A 24,307-nucleotide genomic window follows, 5' to 3' on the forward strand; every position below is an offset into this window, starting at 1 on the left:
TTCCATTTTTGTTAATTTTTCTGTTATTTATGTTTTGGAAACGAAATAATACAATAATTCTTTTGTAATTAATATTGTTACGCATATATATATATATATATATATATATATATATATATATATATATATATATAGCTAATAAATGTGTTCGGTTTTCATAGTGTTTCTCGAGTACTCATTGGAAACTTCCCACTGTCCGAATACTTTTGCGACCGAGTGTATCCGAAGTCGCAGTCGTGCCCAACGCTGTCAGTATGAAAAATTGCTGAGCAAAGTTCGTACAGTTCCTTGTCAGTATTTTACCCCTGCTACCCAGAGAATTTTGAAGATTGTACTTCTGCCAACTAAGTGAGCAAGTGAAGTGAGGCTGAGCAGCTCACCGCGTCCGCAGCGCTGGGCGCAGAGCAGCAGCTGGAGGCTGTTGTAGGTCTGGTTGTCTGTGCCGCAGACGGGGTCGTACTGCAGCGTGGCAGGACAGGGGCAGCCGCCCACCGCGGCCTCCTCGTCCGTGCTGGGCAGCGGGGGCGGCGGGGGCGGCTTCGACGAGGACTCCGACGTCGTCTCCTGAGGCCGGTTCGCGAACACACCCAGCAGCAGTGGTCGCGCCGCCGCCTCGGCATGCAGGGTGGCTGCGGACAGAGTACTCTGCTCACTACCACTACCTACAACCAATACTGAGAATACTCTCTGTCTTACACTTGTAGGAATTCATCAGCCAGCTGCCGGAGGGGTAGCCTGGCTCTAACGAGCTCAGTTCCATGCTGACGAAACTCAAAATTTCAACTTAATATTCACCTTCAACAAGCTTTCGGAAGAGTCCGTCGCGACCTGGTAATGGCCGAGGTGCACTCAAAATGTAACTACTTTATGTACCCGCAAATTCGAGGAAATTCTTTGCTTACATCAGCGTAAGACCATCTATTCGTACACATCTTCCACTGTTCCAAAAGGTGCCAATTTAAAATTCAGCCTGCCGTGCAAATTGGAGAACAGTATGTTATGGACTAACCACACAGCTCTCGATTCCATTCCTCGTTGTCGCCTAGGAATCTGGGGTCTGTTAAATTTCTTAAATATTTGAAATGTTCAGAATGCAACCGTATGGACAACTAAATTTGAAATATGAATGTAAAATGACATTTCCATATCATTATGTTTTATCGTGAAAAATGATCTGTGGGCCAGCCAGCCGGCCGACAAAATTTCCTGTCGATCTACTACGTCCATCTTAATCAGAGTTGCTAAAACTGGATATTTCGCGCAAGGGGCACCCGTACAGTACGCTGGCAGCGAACGTCCTGAGTACCAGGTGCACCGGTATGAAATGAGCGTTGTGATACATATGTGTCGATAGGGAACATTTGTTGTGAACGAGCCTTATTTTCTTTTGTTTGGTTGGTATGACATCTGTCAAAGATATTTAGTATACATCAAGTCATGGAACAAACATGTGTTTTCATTCTGTTAATGTCGAATTTTGTACCAGAAAGTGATTTGCGGAAAGCATTAATTTTTGTTTCCATTTGAAAAAAATTGCTGCAGAGTCGCATCGAATGCTTGTCGAGGCATATGGTGATCATGCTCTATCAGTAGCAACATGCAAAAGATGGTTTCAACGGTTCAGAAATGATTTTGATGTAAGAAATGAGCGTGGAAGACCACCAAAAAAGTTCGAAGACGCCGAATTGCAAGCAATATTGGATAAAGATGATACTTTGAGTCAGAAGCAAATAGCAGCAATGCTGAATGTTGCACAATGAACAATTTCCGACAGTTTGAAAGCTATGGGAAAGATCCAAAAGTGTGGAAAATGGGTGCCACATGAACTGAATGAAAGAGATGAAAAACCGAAAAACCATTTGTCAGATTTTGCTTCAAAGACATGAAAGAAAATCAATTTTGCATCGAATTGTTACTGGCGATGAAAAATGGATTTTAAGAATCCTCAACGGGAAAAATCATGGGTTAATCCGGGACAACCATCAACATCGTATGCAAAACCAGATCGATTCGACAAGAAGACAATGCTCTGTGTTTGGTGCGATCAGAAAAGTGTGGTGTATCATGAGCTTCTAAATCCCGGTGAAACTGAATACTAATGTCTACAGACAACAAATTATCAATTTGAACTATGCATTGACCGAAAAAAAGATCAGAATGGGCCAGAAGACATGGCAAAGTAATTTTTTTACACGACAATGCACCTGCATGCAAAGCAAAACTGGTTCAGGATACAATCAAAACACTTGGCTGGGAGCTGCTACCCCACACGCCGTATTCACCAGACTTGGCTCCATCCGACTACCATTTGTTTTCATCAATGGGACACGCATTGACTGAGGAACACTTCGATTCCTACGAAGAAGTCGAAAATTGGGTGTCTGATTTGTTTGCTTCAAAAGACGAACATTTCTATTGGCGTGGTTTCCACAAATTGCCAGAAAGGTGGTCAAAATGTATAGAAAGCAATGGTCAGTACTTTGAATAAAATGTTTTTACTTTTCAATTCAAAATTAGTGTCATTTTCACAAAAAACGCTAATTTCATACCGGTACTCCTGGTACTTGCTTGTCATCAGTCTTGCCGCTGTCACAGCTGGTACTACGAATGCGGAATCAGCTGGAAAGATACGTTCTAGTGCAAATAGCGTCCGCCAAGAATCCCATTGGAAAGGGCGGTGGCTTTTCGTGGCAATGTGAGAAGGTGCTAAATGTTTAACATATCGATATTGCTACAGTGACAAAAATTAACGTTGAGCAATACTGCAAATTGAAAGAATGACTTGTACCAGGGGGTTACAATTAAACTGCAGCTTCTCACAGATCAAGTGTGAGCTGTGACCACCGTATCGCACCGAAACTTTCTGGACATTCCAATGCTTTAATGCAGAACCAATTTAAGCTGAACTAATTCCAATTTTGTACACCAAGTGCATATCTGGCATTATACAGTGTCTCGTCGATGTCTAATGCTCATATTGAACGAACTATGTAAGTGGCAGTTAATAACATCAACATTATCCCTTTCCCACTTGTTTGACCGTTTCTACCAACGTCCCATTGCTATTCCATTCCCAGCACCACATTTGCACACTGTGGCCGAAATTGCAACTTTTTTCCAGCGTAAATCTGTTCGGCATTAACGCATGAGTATATCAACTTTCGCTGCCATACGATAACAATAGTTCACACTAGACATCTGTGAGTAGCTGCACCTCAGTTATGACCAGCCAGTGTAACTATTCAGGACGGTGAGCGTTTGTAACTAATTGCAAGGTTAACAGAATTCGTTCCCAATCAGAAGCTCTTAATTCAGTAAACTTGATACAGACTACTAATATTATTGAAGTTACACTGCAATCTTATTAAACTGACAGTTATTTCTAGAAATTTGAAGCTACAAAGCGAGGGCGAGGTTTGAAACTGCTCGGGAACATCGACCACTCTCTATTGGGCCATTTTTGAAGGAATGGTTCAACACAGACAGTGAATCTCCATGTCCTCTAAGTAAACCACAATTTAAAACTGTCTCGTCACGCAACTGCACACCGTTGCGAAGATCTTGGTGCAGTTGTTCAGCGACAACTAACGTTGAGAGAGCCTCATTTCACTGCATATTCTCTGTGCCTTGATGAAAATACCGGCGTTACTGATACAACACAATTGGGTGCTTTCGACCGAGCAGTGGGTACAGATCTGAACATTAAAAAAAGGACCACATGGGACATGTACTGGGGAAGATATTTCGTGCAGTTTAACATGTTCTTTAGAATACGAATCTGCTTTGGAATAATCTAGTTTCCGTCGCCACTGATGGCTCCCTAAATATGGCCAGCGGTGATGGATTTGTGGGTCTTCTAAAAACTAAGTAGGACCTAGGACAGAAATTTCACTTAGTGTGTAGTGTATCATCAAGTGTGTGTAATTTGACAAGCTTGTAATGTTAAGTCTGTAAATTTGAACGGTTGACAGGACAATCTGAGTTAATGGATTAGCTGGAATCTGATTTCAATGGTATTCCATGTTTCTGGCAGGTAAGGTGGCTAAATAATAGTAAAATCTTTGAACGTTTCCTTTTTGCTTGATCAGGTAAATCTTTATGGATATGAAAGGAAGGTCCGTTCCTGAGCTTTCTGGTCCTCAATGACTGTGCTACCATTTCTACTGAAATAACGAGTCATTTGAGTATTTTCAATGACTCTTTGCAGAGAAATAATGAATTAGTTGTATATTTTTTTAAATTCCCGCAATGCAAATTAAGCTGGAGATCTGGAAAAGTTAGTTCCAAGACAGATGTGTCATTCCTTTTTCAGACTGTGACGAAATTGGCACGTAACATTAATAATGACCGTCTTGAGTCATTCCTTCAGTCTATCGGTAACTTCGATGTAGCATTCGCGGAAAGACTCGCGAATTTTAGATCACTTGAGCCAGATTTTGATATCTTTATGTCACCATGTTCGGTTGACGTCAGAACTGTCCTGCAGATGTGCAGTTAGAACTAATACACCTGTCATGTGACTTATTGAGGACAATCTTTGAACAGTGAACAACATTCACTCTGGCTCTTACCTTCCACGGGTTAGGTTTCCTGAACTACACGCAAAAGTGGCAGTTACAGCGTGCATTTTTTGGTGCTGCATATTTATGCAAACATTTTTCTCAGCCTTTAAGCTTTGCAAATCGAAACACTGAACGCTAACGACAGAGCCATCTGAGCGCAGTTCTTGGACATGAAAAAGTGAAAAAATTGAAAAAGAAATGATTGTCGGAAGGACAGACTCACCATGTAGGACGTCGAAACAGTCTTCGATGAAATTAGAAGCAATGGTAGTAAAACTAGGAGTGCAACGGAAATTCCACTGTTAAATGCAGAACAGAGAGGAAACAGGTGAAATTAGTAATTTGAAGGCCTCTATGAAGGTGACGATTTGTCTGATGCGATAGGAGAAATAGTATTTATCAGAGATAGCGGATCCAGTATTAAAATTTCAGAGAGCTTTGGAGGACTTAAGATCAAATAAAGCAGAAGGGATAGAACAAAACGACTTTTCACGATCGCGTGTAGAATGTATGAATCTGGTGATATACCATCTGACTTTCGGAAAAAATGTCATTCACAAAATTCCGAAGACTGCAAGACCTGACAAGTGCAAGAACTATCGTGCTATCAGCTTAACAGCTCATGCATCCAAGTTATTCTTGTAAGCAACACACATAATGGAAAACAAAACTGAGGGCGTTAGATGACGATCGGTTTGGCTTTAGGAAAGGTAAAGGGACGAGAGAGCCCATTCCGACGTTGTGGTTTATAATGGAAGCAAGACTAAAGAAAAATCAAGACACGTTCATAGGATTTGTCGACCTGGAAAAAGCGTTCGACAGTATAAAATGGTGGAAGATGTTCGAAATTCTGAGAAAAATAGGGGTAAACTATTGGGAGAGACGGGTAATATACAGTTTGTACAAGAGCCAAGAGGGAATAGTAAGAGTGGACGACCAAGAACGAAGTGCCCGAGTTAAAAACCGTCTAAGAAAAGGATCTAGTCTTTCCCCCTACTGTTCAATCTGTACGTCGAAGAAGCAATTATGGAAATAAAAGATTCAGGAGTGGAATTAAAATTGAAGGTGAAAGGATATCAATGATACGATTCGCTGATGACACTGCTATCCTGAGTGAAAGTGAAGAAGAATTACATGATCTGCTGAATGGAATGGACAGTGTAGTGAGTACAGAATATGCATTGAGAGTAAATAGAAGCAAGACTAAAGTAATGAGAAGTAGCAGAAATGAGAATAGCGAGAAACTGAACATCTGGATTGATGGTCACGAAGTAGATGAAGTAAAGGAATTCTGCTACCTAGGCAGGAAAATGACAAATGACGGACGGAATAAAGAGGACATCAGAAGCAGGCTAGGAATGGCAAAAAGGGCATACCTGGCCATGAGAAGTATCAAACATAGGCCTTTATTTAAGGAAGAAATTTCTGAGGATGTGCGTCTGGAGCACAACATTGTATGTAGTTAAACTGACTGTGTGGAAACCGAAACAGGATAGAATCTAAGCATTTGAGATGTGGTGCTGCAAACTAATGTTTAAAATTAGATGGACTGATAAGGTAAGGAATGAAGAGGTTCTGCGCAGAAGCGGAAATTAAAGGGATGTGTGGAAAACACTAAAAAGGAGATGGTAGAGTACGCTAGGGACATCTGTTAAGGCATCAGGGAGTAACCTCCATGGTGCTAGAGGGAACTGTAGAAGGTAAAAACTGTAGAGGAAGAGAGATTGGAGTATTAAAATTTCTGTCCAGTAAATAATTGAGGACGTAGGTTACAAATGCCGTTCAGATGAAGAGGTCGGCGCAGGAGAAGAATTCGTGGCGGGCCACATCAAACCAGGCAGTCAGAAGACTGATGACAAAAAATAAGGGTTGAAGCGGAAATATTCCACGATGTCCCACAACAAATCTCGCATTTGTTCCCAGAAACTATCCGAGAAAAAATATATTGCATTATTTATTAATGCCCCTCGTAATGTACATAACTGAAAAGTAACAATGTCTACATATTTATATGTAACGTGAATACATTGCTCATATTAGAACAGTATTAGTTTTCACCAGTCACCAATGAATCCCCATCGCGTCCTGCTGTGACAACTTTCAAGTCCTGCCCAATTAATCTGAGAAAGCTCTTTGGCTTCGTGGAGCTACCCTGTGACCTAAGCTTGCTGGTAAGCTGCCAGCGTTTACGTCAGCCCTGCCCGGCTGCATTTGACCACGTCTGCTGTTAACAGATCTCGTCAGAAACTGAAGTATGGTCCGTTTTATCTGAATGAAAAGTCTTAGAAAATTTTCAGTTTCTGTGGCTGTTTATCAAATTCAAATGTCTACACAGGTGAATGAATAGTATAGTATTCCTTGTATTCAATAAAAATTTTATCTACAGGACTAATTAAGCAACTAGGGCGTTTTGATACAGGAAACAAGATTACTAAACCGCAATACAAGCTCTCAAAAACAGGGTTACCTTGTTAAACAACTAGTTAACAGTTGGAATAAAGCTACTCGCAGCAATTAGTCGTATTTTTTTGTATTTGTGATTGAAGTTACCTGGAGAAGGTATCAAATATTTGGTAAATATCGTGTAGTGGATAAAATGACAAATATCATACAGACCTGTTAACATAAATCCAGAGCCGTACGTACGGCATGAAACTCGTTTCCTTCTTACTTGACGTTGCTTAGAAGTACGCACTAAACTGAATTCTACTCCTCCGTATCATCAAAACACTGAAATTTCATCGGGAAGTTCACTTCAAATATTAAGAAATATTTTGTTATTTACTGAATTGCTTTCAAACGCTTTCTATTAAAGTTAAATTTAAATCTTTTCCTTGTTAAGGAACCACCTACCTTACTAAATGGCTAGATCTCCATTATTACTCTGCAATTCACAGTTAAGTTCTTGGCAACTTTCAGTTACTTCTCTACCGTTTAACTCTCCGACAGTGCGCTGGAGAAACGAACAGCCGCGCGGGATTAGCCGAGCTGTCTTGGGCGCTGCAGTCATGGACGATGCTGCTGGTCCTCCCTCGGGCAAGGGAGTGTGTGTCCTTAGGACAATTTAGCGTAAGTAGTGTGTAAGCTTTGGGACTGATGACCTTAACAGTTAAGTCTCATAAGATTTCACACACATTTGAAGAAACGAACACAAAGCTTTCCGTGCGAGCTCCGATTTGCTCATTCTATTATGACGATCATTTCTCCCTATGTTGGGGGCTCCGACAAAGTATGTTCACTGTGGGTAGAAAGTTGATTGAAATTTCATGAGAAGATCCTGCCGCAACGAAAACTTTGTTCTAATTATTGGGACCCAATTCGCGTATAATCCGTGGCACTCACCTGTTTCACGATAATACGTAACGCTCTGCTCTTTTTTGAACTTTTACGATGTACTCCGTGAACCCGATAAGGTCTGGATCTCTCACCGCACAGCAATACTACTGAAGAGGGCGGAAAGGCGTAGTCTAAGCAGTCTTTAGTAGACCTATTGCTTTTTCTACATTTTCTGTCGATCGCAGGCTTTGGTCTGCTTTCTTCACAACATTGTCTATGTGATAGTTCCAGTTTAGCCGGCCGGGTGGTCGAGCAGTTCTAGGCGCTACAGTCTGGAACCGCGCTTTTTTGCTGTCTTTGATGACTCTACGGCATTGCGCTCGGAGTCGTTTGTATCCAACACAATTCGCCAACGTAGGATGGTGGCGAAAGGTGCGTAAAGCACGCCGTCGAGCACGGATAGCGTCTCTGCAAGCCTCATTCCACCAGGGGACGGAAACGCGACTTGAAGAGGTAGTACGAGGAATGGAACGTTCGGCAGCATTGATGATAACAGCCGTGAGGTATTCGACCTGGCTGTCACAACTGAGAAAATCGTGGCCCGGAAAGGTCACCAGGGAGGAGTAAAGTCCCCAGTCAGCTTTCGGTATGTTCCAGCTTGAAGGACATGGGGATGGGGTGTGGTGCAGGAGACAAACGACACAGGGGAAGTGGTCGCTCGAATAGGTGTCAGAAAGGACATACCACTCGAACCGATGGGCAAGAGTGGTAGAACAGATCGAGAGGTCCAAGTGGGAGTAGGTATGAGTAGAGTCCGAGAGGAAAGTCGGGGCGCCGGTATTGAGGCAGACAAGATTGAGATGGTTGAAGACATCCGCCAAGAGTGAGCCTCTTTGACAGGATGCAGGAGAGCCCCAAAGGGGATGATGGGCATTGAAGTCGCCAAACAATAAAAACGGCAGAGGAAGCTGAAAAATCAGGTGCATCATGTCAGCCCGACTAACTGCGGATGACGATGGAGTGTAGATGGTACAAACTGAGAAGGTAAAAGCAGAAAGAGTAATACGGACAGCTATTGCTTGGAGTGGGGTGGTCAATGGGATGGGATGGTAATAGACATCGTCCCGAACGAGCAACATGACCCCACCATGAGCTGGGATACCGTCCACAGGGGTGAGGTCATACCGCTCCGATGTATAGTAGGTAAAGGCAATATGGTCAGTAGGGCCCAACTTTGTTTCCTGGAGACCAAGGACGAGCGGACAGTGCAGGCGGAGGAGCAGTTGTAATTCCTCCCAATTAGATCGAATACCTCTTATGTTCCAATGTAACAAGGCCATCCCTAGTCAAAAAAGAGGGGAAAAGAGACGGGGGAAGAGCTGGTCACCTCGACGGCCGCGGAGGGCCAGGTTTCGAGGGAACAACGCTACAACCGGCAGGTGGAGGATCCTGTCCCATCGAGTCTTCGCCAGCTGCGGCCGCTGTCCCGGGTTGTGTAGGGGGTCAGCATCATTTGCCGACGAGAGGCCAGCTGAGCGCCTGGCAGCAGAGCATCCCGGCGAAACTGAGGACGGCCGGGAGCAGCGACTCGCGGATGGAGCGTCAGACGAAACGCGCCGGGGTGGAGAGGGGATAGAGACTTCTTCTTCGGGGCCTTCTTGGAAGTCCTAGGAGGCACAGGGATGGTGGGCTGGACCCAAAGAAGGTCCTCACCCACGGGGTCCGATTTGGAACGCCGGACCTCGGAAGCTGGGGTCCGGAACGTTTCCCCGATGGACACCTGAGAAGAGGATCGCTTCTCAGGCGGCGGGGGGAGAGGAGGAGGAAGGGTGGCCCCTGGGGCAGAGGGGGCGGGGGCCACAGGGAGGAGGATTTGGAAGGGAGAGATTTGGGAGGCGGAGGCATAGACCCTGGATGGGGGGAGGAGGTGGAGGGGGGACAGTATAGGGGTGAGGATATCTTGGAAGGAGTGGACACGACTGAGGCAAACGAAGTGGTCAACGTCACGGGATGGAGGTGGTCATACTTCTTCCTGGCCTCAGAATAAGAGAGACGATCCAAAGTTTTGAGTTCTTGAATCTTCTTCTCCTTCTGATACGCGTGGCAGTCTAAGGATCTAGGAGAGTGGATGCCAGGACAATTAACACACCAAGGTGGTGGGGTGCATGTATGTTCCTCACACAGAGGACGTCCACAATCGCCACAAAGGGGCTCAGCCTCACACCGTGACGACATGTGCCCAAAGCGCAAACACCGAAAACAGCGCATAGGAGGCGGGACGTAAGGTCGCACGTAGCACCGGTAGCACATCACCTTTACCTTCTCCGGGAGAACGTCCCCTCGAAGGCGAGGATAAAGGCCCCGGTGTCGATGCGACAGTATTTGGGGCCGCTCTGGACTCTCTGGACGAAATGCACGCCTCGGCGCTCCAGGTTGGCCCTGAGCTCCTCATCAGATTGCAGCAGGCGGTCCCAATGAAAAATAACCCCCTGCGTCCTATTCAGTGCCAGATGTGGGTCAATGGACACTGGGATGTCCCCTAGTCGGTCGCACGCCTGGAGCGCCGCCGACTGTGTGGTCTTTATAAGAATGGACCCCGAACGCATTTTACTGAGAGCCTCGATTTCCCCGAAGATGTCCTCAATGTGCTGAACAAAGAACATGGGCTTGGAGGTGGCGAACGTCCCCCCATCAGTTCGAGGACAGACCAAATAGCGGGGGAAGTACTTCGCCCCAAGCCGGCGGGCCTGTCCTTCCTCCCAGGGAGTGGCCAAGGGGGAAAGGGCAGGAGAACCAGAACCAGAGACAGTACCTTTCCTTTTGAAAGACTCGGCTGCAGAGTGACCTGATACATGTTGACTCCATCTGCGAAATGTCTGCCCCGATACCACCCACTCCGACCAGGGGCTCTCCCCATGGGCGCCACCCAGCCTCAGCAAGGGCCACCTGGCAGGATGACCATTGCCGGGATTCCTGATGCCCCAAGGAGACGGGCATCTACTCCTTGGCTGATGTGGGGAGGGTGCAGCTCAGGTATTGGCAGTACGATCCCTGTGTTGTCAGGGGGGCTACAACCTAGAGGGTACATGACGACCCCACCACAACGGGCTGGCTACCGTCCTGGATTTCTGGTGCCATGGAAAGTCCATCATGATCGTAGGTGCAGATGGGATGCACTATGGGCGTAACTTGTACAACCCCTCAGGTGTTTAGGCCCAATTTGAGGAATAGTGGGTATGGTTACAACGCCGTTACAATGCTGAGTGCCAAGGTCTTAGTGCACTGAGGACCAGTGGTACACCACGTAAGGCGTCCTTCCCCAAAAGGCTCGTACTTCTGTAGAATTTTGAAAAATGGTGGTCAAACCCCAAGGGGGACCATCACATGGAAGGCCGAAACGGTTGAAACTCCTTTTAGTCGCCTCGTACGACAGGCAGGAATACCTCGGGCCTATTCTTACCCTGGACCCGCAGGGGGAAACTAGGGTTTGAAAACACGAAACAGGTGGAAGAAACTCTCGTCGTTTGCGGGCGGGAATTGTCTTGCTTAGTGTAATGCCAGAATGTCTTGTCATGAAGGGCAGCAGAACGGAATGTAGAATGTCATCGATGTAGCGCTGTGCTGTGTGAGTACCGCTGATGACAACCATAGCGGTCCTGCTATGAAAGAAATGGGACGCCGGAGCATCTGAAGGTTGTTGGGTCGTATCCCACCACTGTTCAGAACATATCCCGACACGTCTTCAGCCTGCAATCTCATTGACTGGAGTAGGACCAGCGTAGATGTGTGTGGAGTTGCCTCAGACAGCAGTTGGGTATTTGCTGGACAATCGCCCTGCATAATGATTGTTTAGGATGCCATTTCATTTCATAAAAATGGCTCTGAGCACTATGGGACTCAACTGCTGAGGTCATTAGTCCCCTAGAACTTAGAACTAGTTAAACCTAACTAACCTAAGGACACCACAAACATCCATGCCCGAGGCAGGATTCGAACCTGCGACCGTAGCGGTCTTGCGGTTCCAGACTGCAGCGCCTTTAACCGCATGGCCACTTCGGCCGGCTTCATTTCATAGTAGGAACCCTTTGGTTATCTGCGGCACCCTTATAGCACAGTGGTACGTCGATATTCTACGCTCCGTTTTGTTGCCCTTCATGGGAAGTGGACCCTAACAAAAATGTTACCAGCATCTACGTCGGATACTGCATTCACATGTCTATCGCCCGTGTGAGTCGCTTGTGGTTCCTGGCGAACTGAATTCTCGTTACCTGCCAGGCACAGATCACAACAAATGCCTGCGTCTACAGTTCGGTAGGTCCACATTCGTTGCTGTTTGCCAATTTCGATGCAACACTGGACGAAGCTGCGCGGTCCGTGACGGCCATACGAGAAAGATGTAAATAACCCTTCGCTGTAGTGACGCCTCACTAGTATCCGCTAGTCTACCAGTATAACTTTTCTATCCGTTCCATGCATGCATCACTGTACGAGCTGAACGGTATTACTAAACCGTTTGCCAGATATGATTGTTCTTCATTTCAGACTCTGTGCTTTAACCTCTAATTTAACCGATTTCACTTTTCAAGCAGACGGCTTGCTTCTCACATTGTGAGTTTGTGGTGACGATCTTTCCGGATACACACAAGAGGGCTCTGGTGGGCCTCGGCAGTCCCTAAATGTCTCCACAGTCTGGATTCACTGATGATATTCTTTCTAGATATTTTAGCTTCCACAAATATGAGTCTGCCTCTGCCATCTTCCCATATTGCCATTTGGTGGCAACCGCATTTCATTTCATCGTCTTTAACCGCTCAATAACATCAACAAAAGCAAAACGAGGATAATGAAATGTCGCATTAAGTCGGGTGATGCTGAGGGAATTAGATTAGGATGGTGGTGGTGGTGGTTAGCGTTTAACGTCCCGTCAACAACGAGGTCATTAGAGACGGAGCGCAAGCTCGGGTTAGGGAAGGATTGGGAAGGAAATCGGCCGTGCCCTTTCAAAGGAACCATCCCGGCATTTGCCTGAAACGATTTAGGAAAAGCACGGAAAACCTAAATCAGGATGGCCGGAGACGGGATTGAACCGTCGTCCTCCCGAATGCGAGTCCAGTGTGCTAACCACTGCGCCACCTCGCTCGGTATTAGATTAGGAAATGAGACATTTAAAGTAGTAAAGAAATTTTGTTATTTGGGAGTAAAATAACTGATGATGGTCGAAGTAGAGAGGATATAAAATGTAGACTGGCAATGGCAAGGAAAGCGTTTCTGAAGAAGAGAAATTTGTTAACATCGAGTATAGATTTAAGTGTCAGGAAGTCGTTTCCGAAAGTATTTGTATGTAGCCATGTATGGAAGTGAAACATGGACGATAACTAGTTTGGACAAGAAGAGAATAGAACCTTTCGAAATGTGGTGCTACAGAAGAATGCTGAAGATTAGATGGGTAGATCACATAACTAATGAGGAAATATTGAATAGGATTGGGGAGAAGAGAAGTTCGTGGCACAACTTGACCAGAAGAAGGGATCGGTTGGTAGGACATGTTCTGAGGCATCAAGGGATCACCAATTTAGTATTGGAGGGCAGCGTGGAGGGTAAAAATCGTAGAGGGAGACCAAGAGATGAATACACTAAGCAGATTCGGAAGTATGTAGGCTGCAGTAAGTACTGGGAGGTGATGAAGCTTGCACAAGATAGAGTAGTCCCAATTGTTGCTATTAATTTTCCGCTATTATTTTAACGTTAAGCGATGGCAGACTACAGTTACTCTGCATTTCAAAATGTTACGCTCTGGGGAAATACCAGGTGTATCTCTTAAGAGCCGTCAGGTGCATTTTGTTCGACGTTTTGTGGAAAATTTGTAATATCTTGTCATCTGTAGATCAGTTCATACCACTATTGTTTCATACGACATCTGACAACGAGAAAAAACAGAACTAACAATTTTTGTATAAAGTGGACTTATGTGCGTATTGGATAAAGCTGTCCATTCGGTGTCGGTTTATCGATGTGTGTTAACAAAGAAGGCGAAACAAAAAATAGCCAGTGCTGTAGCAGCTACTGACGAGAAGAACACGTCAAGAACTATACCCCGATTTCCCAGAACCATCGCACAGAGGAAGAGGAGTTCAAAATAGGAAAGATGCCTTTTAATGTGCGTTAAACTCAGTCCAACTGGTGGCACAGTGGCTTGCATCACGCCCCCACTTACGCGTCCCGTTTTCGAATCCCTATTATTGTTTTTATTTTTGTTTTGTCTTTTACCCATTTGTTTCCTTAAAAGGCTACAACAGATTATTAAGTTATGGGATACAAGGGCATTATATTAATTGTAGAATTACAAATGGGTTTCTCAATAAGTATCATGCATTTATTATGAGACGTTATTCCAGGGGTTACAGTCTTTTTAATTTTCCGTTCATTTATGCTCTCATTCATTTAGCACACTATTAGACGAGTAAGGACAACGTTATTTCAATATACGTTGAAAAACATTCGTTCAATATGGACATGGGTAGATAAATGGAAACAGGGCTGTGAGCACTATGGGACTTAACAGCTGTGGTCATCAGTCCCCTAGAACTTAGAACTACTTCAACCTAACTAACCTAAGGACATCACACACATCCATGCCCGAGGCAGGATTCGAGCCTGCGACTGTAGCGGTCGCGCGGTTCCAGACTGAAGCGCCTAGAACCGCTCGGCCACACCAGCCGGCTTAATGGAAACATAATATGGTTTCTAACATGAGAGCTAAAAGTGTGAAGCTGCAACGCTAGCTACTTTGCTATCACTTCAGTTTAATTACGTACTCGCTAAAAGGCAAGAAGTACCTCAAACTTTTGTCAACGTTTTCTCAGAAAAGGTCGAGTGTCTACGGATAAGCCGAGATATGTTCGTTTATTTTGACCTTTCCAGTGAGCGAAGTTTCTGGGATATCGGGCTATGACACTTGCCGTGTTCTCTTTAATATCGCCACCGCATGACAGTAGGAGACAACACGGTGCCTGGCAGCACAGCAGACCCCGCAAGGTCTGTTAACGCTTGTCGGAGCAAAGCCCTTGCCCAACTTTCACTCCTCACCTCTTGCGCCAGCCACGCCATGCTGTCTGCTACGACCGCGCAGCAGCGCTACTTAGTCGCTGCTGGCTGGAGTATTGGCTCTCCGTGTTTAGTACCGTTATCTTTCTTCTACAATTTAGATGTAGCGTAATGAACAAAAAGTTTATTACGCGATTGCACTCAAGTTTTACGATTAGTTGGATAATTAGTTGAGGGGTTAATAGTTTAGTGGTACATTTTCCTTTCTCTGTTTCTTTTAGTATTAGGGTCTTTTGCTTTGTAGACTTCGCAGCACAGAGTACGGATGAACAAGAGGACCGCGCCCACTCCGCCATCAGTTTAGTCCAAATTTATGACATACACTGATCAGCCAGAACATTATGACCACCTACCTACTGCCTACATAAGCCCGTTCAGGCGACAGCAGCATCGCCTGGACAGAAATAACTGCTAGTCAGACACACGCATAGTGCAGGTATTATCTGTGAGCGGGCTGTCTGTCTAGAATGGGGAAGACGCTCGGTCTGAGTTTAACCGAGGGCATATTGTAATGGCCCGGAGGCTAGGCAAGAGCATTTCAGAAACTGCACGACTCTTCGTGTGTTCGAGGAGTGCTGTGGTGTCTTCAACAGGTGGTGAAACCACGTCCAGATGCCGTGTGGTTGGGCGGCCACCATTAATTACAAATGTCTGAGGTCGTAGGCTGGCCAGACTGGTGAAACAGGACAGGTGGCATACTATGACAGAACTAAGATTAGACTTTAATGCTTGGCAGAGTACAAGTGTGTACACAGTGCACGAAACACTCCTAACGATTGGCCTCCACAGCCGGCGACCTATGCATGTGCATGTAACACCACGACATCGGCAACTATGACAAATGGCCACGTGACCATCGGCACCCGACGTTGGCGCAGTGGCAGAGCCTTAGTCTGATGAATCCCAATACCTTTTTCAGCAGGCCTATGGGAGGGCACGAATCTGTCGTCGTCCAGGAGAACAGCTCCTTGACACCTGCAGTGACGAACGGAGACACGCTGGTGACGGCTGCATTAGGCTTGGAAACATTCGCTTCGGCATCCATGGTCCAGTGAAGCTGGTGCAAGGTACCACAACAGCCAGGGAGTGTATCACACTGGTTGCAGACCACGTACGCCCCTCGTGACGATCATGTTTCCCGACAGCAGTGGCACTTTTCATCAAGATAATGCCTCAAGACCAGCAATGAGCAGGAGTGGTTGAAGGAACACAGTGGTGAGTTCCAGTTGATGTGCTGGGGCCCCAACTCGCCAGATCTGGGCCCGATCGAACACATCTGGGATGTGATTGAACGTGGCGTCAGAGCTCATCGCCTCTTCCCCATGTGCGCAAGTGTGGTGCCAATTCCCTCCAGTGACGTACCACAGTCGCTGCCGCACCGGAAAGAACTGGATGGTAATCCGAGGCAGTGGGATCGAGCCCCTCAACAGAAACTTAAATTTTAACATTACTTACACTCCAAACTAACCGAAATAATGTTCAATACCTTTTATATCTTAATATTTTCATAGAAGGGATTAAGAGGGAAGACAAAGGAAAGTTTAGGATTGCAAATATTTTTCTAACTGTACAGAGATAAGTTATCTCTATGAATTAGAGCCGATGGATTAATTTCGCCCTTTTATATGAAACAAACTCAATTCCTTAGAAACCTATGTATTTTCCATTCATCTGTCTAGTTGCAAGTGAGAACGCCATGTCTCTCTTTAACCTAATCATGAATAATCTTGATTTTGAGTTAAAATGACTTATTCGTCATTGAATATGTACCTTAAATATCAATTATTGTCTGGACAGTTTGTTGTATGTTTCAGCAACATAACTCCGCCGGGAAGCGGGAGTTCGGTGAGGTTATGATTATGCGCAATCAGCGTGCAAATCATATGCTTTTTTGCATCCTCATAGAACTTGAAATCTAAATTGTCTTATTTGAAATCTTGGTATTTTTGCTATTCAGTGTGACAAATTTCATGGTGTTGTGCTACATTTTATCACGGTCAGTCATCACTCAACTTATCGCTTTCCTACAGCTATCTCTGCCCTTTGTTTCATCATAACGGTAAAACCAACAGCAACGCGCGCAGAATCAGCTAAGCCTAGAGTCTGTTTAAATCTTAACCCAGAACTAAAGAAAGCCATTTTCACTCACGCTGAAGCCATTGTGATTATACCTCACATCAGAACAAATGGTATTCTGAGGTACAATGCAACCGAGTATTCCATTTTTATTCTGACTACTTTTTTGGAAAGTATCACACCGCACCCGAACAATAGGTCCCCGATGTAGGTAATACTGGCCCATCAGCCGTTGGGGAAGACGCTGGCTAGCTTCGGCTGCCGAGCTTATTCACTTGTTAGCTCTCTACTGAGCAACGTGAATTTTTTCGAGAATCTTGTGACAACGCAGTGAGACTATTCTTTCCGCAGAGGAAGATCTGAATAGCCCCATAATCGTAAAAATAAGGCGTTTATGAAATTCACAAGACGGCGAAAAATTTATTGACTCCGCTGTTTGTACGGAAAATATCAGCCCGCGGCGTGTAAACCATGAACTGTTAAATAACGCCTGTAATTTTATGTATAAAGACTGAGTCTTAATGCCTTTTCGGAAATGTGCAATTCCCAAATTTTCCTTTGTCTCTTTCGTGCCTTTTACGAACATATTGATACGTTTTGTTGCGCATTATTTCGGTTTATTTGCAGTATAAAAAAGGTAAAAATTTAAAATGAAAGCGTAGGGACTCGACTCCACGACCCTCGGATTGTCAGTCTATACTCTTTGCACTGCGCCATCCGCTGTCTGGAACGACGCCAAGAATTGGCTCTTATGTCGCCCAAACCTCGCCAAAAAAAATTTTTCTAAACGCTTGGCGATCAAGAGCTCCTGCTCCTGTCACATTCACTGGCCGAAATCTGTAGGCGCGTCCTCTTTTAAGGACAAACTTTAGATAGAAGAAAGTATATAGGATTACCAGAAATTAGATTAAGGATAAGCTTCAATCGACGCTACCTTGGAAGCAAATTATGATGGTCAAAGAAGAGACGACTTAAAAAGGCTAGCACATGCTAAGACTGTATTACTCCTGACCAAGGGAATTGATTGATAGAGGGGTTATGGGACCAAACTGCCAGATCATCAGTCCCACGATTCCGAAGTGGGTCACAGAAGAAAGAGGGTATACTAAAAGTGGACGGATCCAGTCAGAGGAGTCAAATTATAAAATAATGGTCATTAAACACACACAGTAAAGGCATAAAAGATGAGACCAAATCTAAAAACTGAAAAAAGGGGGAGGGCGGTCATGGGGTCACAGACCGAGAAGGCTGTAAAAGTAGTCCCAACCACAGCCAAATTGCCCCTGCTCCAAGACTAAAGTAGAACCCTATACCTGGAAATAATAACCACTTTCAAGGGAAACTGAGGACCAGTTCAACCATCCGTGGATAGTCTGCTAATATTAAATTTAAGGAATCGGAAAGACTATACTTAACACGAAGGGCCGGAAGAAGGGGACATTCCACCAATATGAGAGATATCGTCGGTCTGCTCCACGACCACATTGTTGGGGTGGGTCGTTACGTAGAAGGACCTGACCAAGGGAAGTCTGCTGGTATTAAACAGTGACCATCTAAGAAAAATTCCTGAGAATGTAAGTTAAAGCTTTGTATCGTAGTGAATCATGTGCTCTGGGAACACTGGAAAAGAAATGACTAAGCATTTGAGGTACACAGAAAGATGTTCCAAATTAGGTGGACTGACAAGATGATTCAGTTTGTTCTCCACAGAATCGGTGAAGAAAGGAACATATGGAAAACATTGAAATGAAGAGACAGGACACGGGTTTATGGTGTCAGGGGATAACGTTCTTGTTACTACAGATAGCTTTAGAGGGTAAAATTATAAAAGGAGAGAAAATACAGCCAACAAATAATTGAGGACGTAAAGTGCAGTCACAACTCTGAGATTAAGAGCTTAGTGCATGAGAGTTTCCTCTCCTATACTAAGCTACCTGTCTATATGTATGTATGCACAAAAATGAATTGTCTGTGCTAGTTTGTGGTCGAGCGGTTGTAAGCTCTTCAGTCCGGAACCGCGCTGCTGCTACGGTTGCAGGTTCGAATCCTGCCTCAGGCATGGATGTGTGTGATGTCCTTAGGTTTAAGTAGTTCTAAGTCTAGGGAACTGATGACCTCAGATGTTAAGTCCCATAGTGCTTAGAGGCATTTGAACCATCTGATCTAGTTTAGCTTTACAGAGAGACTAAGTGTGAAAAATGAAGAAAGAAAAAATAAAAATTGCCCTATAAACACATTAAACACATTTGACAGAGGGCTACAGGATCTGTAAAGAAAAACCGGTCACAAAGAATAAATAAAGTATCTGCGTGGAACAGCTTTCATGGTCAAAATCTAACAGAATCCACAACGAATTTCGCGTCCCCATCAGACCGAATCTCTTCTCTCTGTTAGATCTGCAAACAAGGGCTATACCATCATAAACGCACATGCACCTACCAACAACAACGACAACAGAAGAAATCTAACAATTTTGGAAGACACTAGAAAATAAGACATCAAAAAACACAAAGCACAAAGTAAAACTACTCGTAGGAGACTTCAGTGGACAGATTGGCAGAGAAGAGAAATACTAGGTAATAGTAGAAAATTTTCCTGCACACAAACGCACCAATAAGAATTGAGATGGGCTCATCAACTTCTGTAGCCAGTTTGACTTAATGTCAACCTTTCTCAAGAAATTGACAAGGAGAGAGAAGACCTGGTGGTCTAATAGACATTTAGGCTCTAATCTGGATAATTTGGTAATAACCAAACAAAACCATAGAGAAAACATGAATGTAAGTGTCAAGAGATGAATAGCACAACTTTTTAAAAGAAATCAAAGCCAGTTTCAATCAAAGGCCAAACGTCAAAATTAAAAAGGCCATACAATTAACAAAATCTGTCAGTACAGGAACGAATTCGTCAAAAATCTTCACGCATAGAAGATGAGAAACTGGGATAAAACCAGAAGAATGATAGAAATGATGAACGATTACCAACGACATAGACAACTATGAGCTACTAGCTAATTAGTTCAAAATTTTTCTAAACTGCGAGGAGCCAACACAGACTAATTTTCAGACAGCCTCAAGAAGAAAACCCACATTCAGAACCATCATCACTGCATCAAACTGAACGATACATCGGCCAGCTGAAAAACAGAGCGTCAGGTGAAGACGGCATATTAGCTAAGATGTCGAAGCTGAGAGAGAAGAGGGCAGCTGAAACTATTTATGAGGCTATTAAAGATTACAGAAAGAAAAATATCGGACGATTCGAAACAAAGCATAATCCATCCGCTACACAAGGAGGGTGACAAGACAGAGACAAACAATTACCGAGGCATATGTCTACTTCCAGTCACCTAAAAAATTATATCCAAAGCTCTACCGAATAATATAGATCAAGCAGAACACACAATTTTCGAGTACCAAGTAGAGTTCGGAAAAGAAAAGATCGTGCCCAGAACAAATTTTTAACTTTAAAACTACGTCTGAAATTCTATAGTAAATTGTGGTTTCCATCACTTTCATCACTAGGCACTGCTGCATTTCCATTCGCCGAATGCAACTGTCTTAGTCACGTTCTGCGTCACCACTTTCAAATGCAAACAGACAGCATTATAACCTGTTCAACATTTTTGACGTTATGCGTTTTAGCCCAGTCTGTTACAAGTACTTTTAAGCAGCTTCATGAGTGTCCTCCCACAGATTAGGGATATTTCTTGCTGATACTTATATTTAATGGTGTGACAGATCAGTTCCACTGGATTTAAATCTGAACAATATGAAGCTAATCTTAGAACAGCAAATCACGTTCAGTAGTGAAGCCTGTCTCCATTCTGTTAAGCTCTATTACAGCGCCATCTATCACAAAGCGACGAAAGTGGTCCAACTAAAACATTCATATTCTTTACGTACTTCACGAATGTGTAATAAAAATGGGGTTCCTATTTAAAAAAACGCAGCTGATATCCGTTTGACCTATAGCAGTGTCATCTAGCGGGCCATCCATAGCGCCACCTGGTTTCCCCCTTCAAGCTAGACGAGATTCGTTCTTTGTAGTTTTTTCGCTTGATGCTTATGTAGTGAGATATTTGGCCCGGTCACTATCAATGGACCACCCTGTAGACACTCCAAGGCCCCACAATCCCGTAAGCTTTCTACAGTGAACAGCTGTCAGTTGTAAAGGCGGCCACTGTAGTACTAAACTCATGAGCCTTTGGTTATAACATCTGTGTCAAACAATGTTTCATTTGAGTATGTAACCACGAGACAGCAATTAATTTATGAACAAACGTCAACCAGTCACTATTTACCGATTCTTTTTTACGTTTGACAAGAAATTTGCCATTCTTCAGCTTCCAACATTATCGTAACTTTGTTCAGAACCAAAATACAGCTTATAACGTTAAAGCGAACGTGGGTTTTAATAAGTCTTTCACTGCTCCAAATTTTTTAAATTTGAATTAATTTATTTTCGAGCCTCATATCCACCAGTACTATGAGACACAGCAGCTACTGTCAAAAAATAAAGTTAGTGACGTATCCCTTCTGAAAATTTAAGTGCTATGGCAGTTCATTATATTAAACATCTGCACACACGCACGTATCTGTGTAAGATACTATTTGTTCCTTTTCCGAATCTATTCGTGCAATTAAACGCTATTTTTCTTCACGTACACTAGGATGTGTAGGCAGTTCAGTTACGACTAATACTGTTTGTATGCATGAAACACACAGGACAACTGCTAGGTCAATCGCATTTTCTTTACTATCATTTTCGGTCTATCAGACAATTTTGATGAACGAAAGCATCATTTGTATACACATATTCACATTATAATAAATATGTTTATCATTTCAGTCTGTGTCAGAACTTCTTTGGAGTCCCATCAGAACAAAAATCCCGCATTATATATTCTTAATGGGCGATATATGAGCGTATATTCCCGAAGATGTTCTTAAGCGGTTCATCTAGCAGCTATCAGTGGGTATACATTATTTTACAAAAAAGCAAATCTTACCCTCTGCTCAGAAAATAGCAGCACAGAGACCGAGAGGCCGCAATATCGGGGAATAAAATCAGGTAGCTTGGGTTGGAACGTTTAAATATCTAATGGTAATATTATGAAGTGATATGAAATGGAACATACGGAATTGAAGTAGGTAAGGCAAATTGAATCCTTAAGATGTGCTGAGACGTTTCTGGGAGAGTGAGTGTACTTTTAAACTACGTACAACAGGTTGTTAAGACTAATCCTAGCACAGTCCATTGTTTGGAGCCTAAACTGACATACACTGCTAGGATCGCAACAGCTCGTATCAAATTTAAAAGGGATTCTAACGGAATTTAAATGAGAGTCTCTGGGAGCATAGCAATGTTCTTGCTAAGTCCTGTTGCGTAAATTTAGAGAATCGATATTCAAGCAGGATCGTGTTAAAGTTGTGCTGTCTCCGCCTTGTATCGTGCGTACAGATAAGAACAAGATAAATTTTGTCCCGTACAGAGGCACTACTCTATACGCCACTGAAGGACTATTACTGGTTAATAACACTACGAAATACCCCAGACATGTCATTTTGGCTTACGCAGTACATGAACGTTTAAAAATAGAGTTAACGTTACGCCAAGTATGTCCATGCGAAGGAAAGACACCAAAAACAAATATTTCAAAGCTCGTTGAGAGTCAACGTTTGTCATTTTGGCATTTGCGCAAAACCCAGCCAAGAGCTTTACTAAGATCTCATTCTAGTGGTCTGTAGTTGCCTTCCTCCGTTGTTGAAATTGGCTCGGCCAGTTGCTGAAACCTTTCCATCCGTAATCAGGCAATTTACCACTGAACCACCAACTCAATAGAACTTAATTTAGAAATGTTACATCAGAGTACAGTCTCGTCCTCAAGATTCCTACCTCAGTATCGACAATAGGCAACTAAGTCTTAAAAAGGTTTCGCTGATTTTGAAATAGTAGATTTTGTACTTTCATTATCTGTTTATGTACCTTAGTGTTTGTATCAAAACTAAGTCGTGAATACAACATTAAAAATGAAATTGGTTTTCTTCTGCAAGATGATTCAAGAAAATGCTTGGGTCTTCGAACGCAGATTACGAAAATGACTCCGTTCATTAAGCGCTTTATATCTGTTCCTAAACATGGCCTCTCGATTGCGACACAGACGCATTAAGGGACTGTTCCAGACAGAGTCGTGAATGTTGTTAAATTTCAAGATCTCCACTAACTCCCTGCGAGCATTCCAGCTATGGTAAACAAAAATTAAAAATCCTATGTCTTAAGACAATGTCTAGGAGGCATCAGCCAGTTTTTATAACAAGTTCAATTAGATGGCAGTTATCTTAATTTTTATATTCCAGTGTTTGACATTTCGTATGTCATTGTTACGCTACTTCGTCCCAGGTTTTACTCCGTAAAACGCTTTCCGCTAGTAGCACCATAATATTCCAATCGTCATACCAACATACTTGGCATAAAAGCCATGCCAGATATTTCCGATGAAATAAATTATTTTTATACATTCAAACTTATATCAATATAACTGATGCAGAGAATGGTCACTCCAACAAAATTATTACTTTTCTGTTCGTTATTTTTTATCCTGCCGATATTACTCAAAAAATCTTTTACATTGCATCACAGATCAATTACAATACACGTTACTTAACCTAGCCGTAATGTAACATGCCTTATGCTTTCACATATTTACATGAAGTCATGGCTAACTTGGAAATAATTCAAGTTTCTTTGTTTTGCCGAGAGAACAGCAGTTGGTTATCTAAGTAAGTAAAGAAAGAAGGGAAAAGGGACAGAAAAAGTAAATAAAAAGAACAAGGAAGGGAAAGTACTTTAAGCAGAAACGAGGATTTAATTCAATGTTGAACGAAGAGAAATGTCCTTTAATTTTTGGGAAACATAACTGGGGCTACAAAAGTGAAGTCCTTCAACTTTTTCTTAATGGTACCAGATTTTGCGTGCAATACGGGGTGACTTGTACGAGAAGCGGACAGCAGCAATGGGGAAGCACGACAACGTTTTTGTTTTGTGAATAGGTACAGCAAGGGAAGTAAGACGATCTAAACGCGTGTAAGGTATTACTGTACACGGAAGTACGGCTTAAGTAAATTTACAGCAAACCACAATCATTGGCTTACTACAAGACAAAATTTAATCAAGAATGAAGGAGACACGTCGCACAGAAATCCGAATGCAGTTGTACTTACCTAGCAGTAAAACCACGCTCGTCATCACACACATCTCCGGGAGTCGGCTCGACTGCATTGTGAGGA

At 43.5% G+C, this 24,307-nt stretch overlaps 1 protein-coding gene across 1 annotated transcript; it reads right to left on the reverse strand.

Moving 5' to 3' along the window:
- Positions 1 to 291: 291 nt before the first annotated feature.
- On the reverse strand, positions 292 to 24,307 carry LOC124620971. The gene is made up of 2 exons (XM_047147110.1): positions 24,242 to 24,307; positions 292 to 629 (listed from the first exon to the last, which is right to left on the reverse strand). The coding sequence occupies exons 1-2, from the start codon at positions 24,297 to 24,299 to the stop codon at positions 292 to 294; spliced, it is 396 nt and encodes a 131-aa protein (XP_047003066.1). The 5' UTR covers positions 24,300 to 24,307.

The sequence above is a fragment of the Schistocerca americana genome, chromosome 1 (genome assembly GCF_021461395.2).
Source record: "Schistocerca americana isolate TAMUIC-IGC-003095 chromosome 1, iqSchAmer2.1, whole genome shotgun sequence".
NCBI lineage: Eukaryota > Metazoa > Arthropoda > Insecta > Orthoptera > Acrididae > Schistocerca > Schistocerca americana.

What these genes read in the sequence shown, in the direction of transcription:
- LOC124620971 (XM_047147110.1), bottom strand. Translation starts at nt 24,299, where the DNA reads ATGCAGTCGAGCCGACTCCCGGAGATGTGTGTGATGACGAGCGTGGTT. An exon ending in GAGCGTGGTTTTACTGCTAG is followed by an intron (nt 630 to 24,241) that starts GTAAGTACAACT and finishes CTCTGTCCGCAG; the next exon opens with CCACCCTGCATGCCGAGGCG.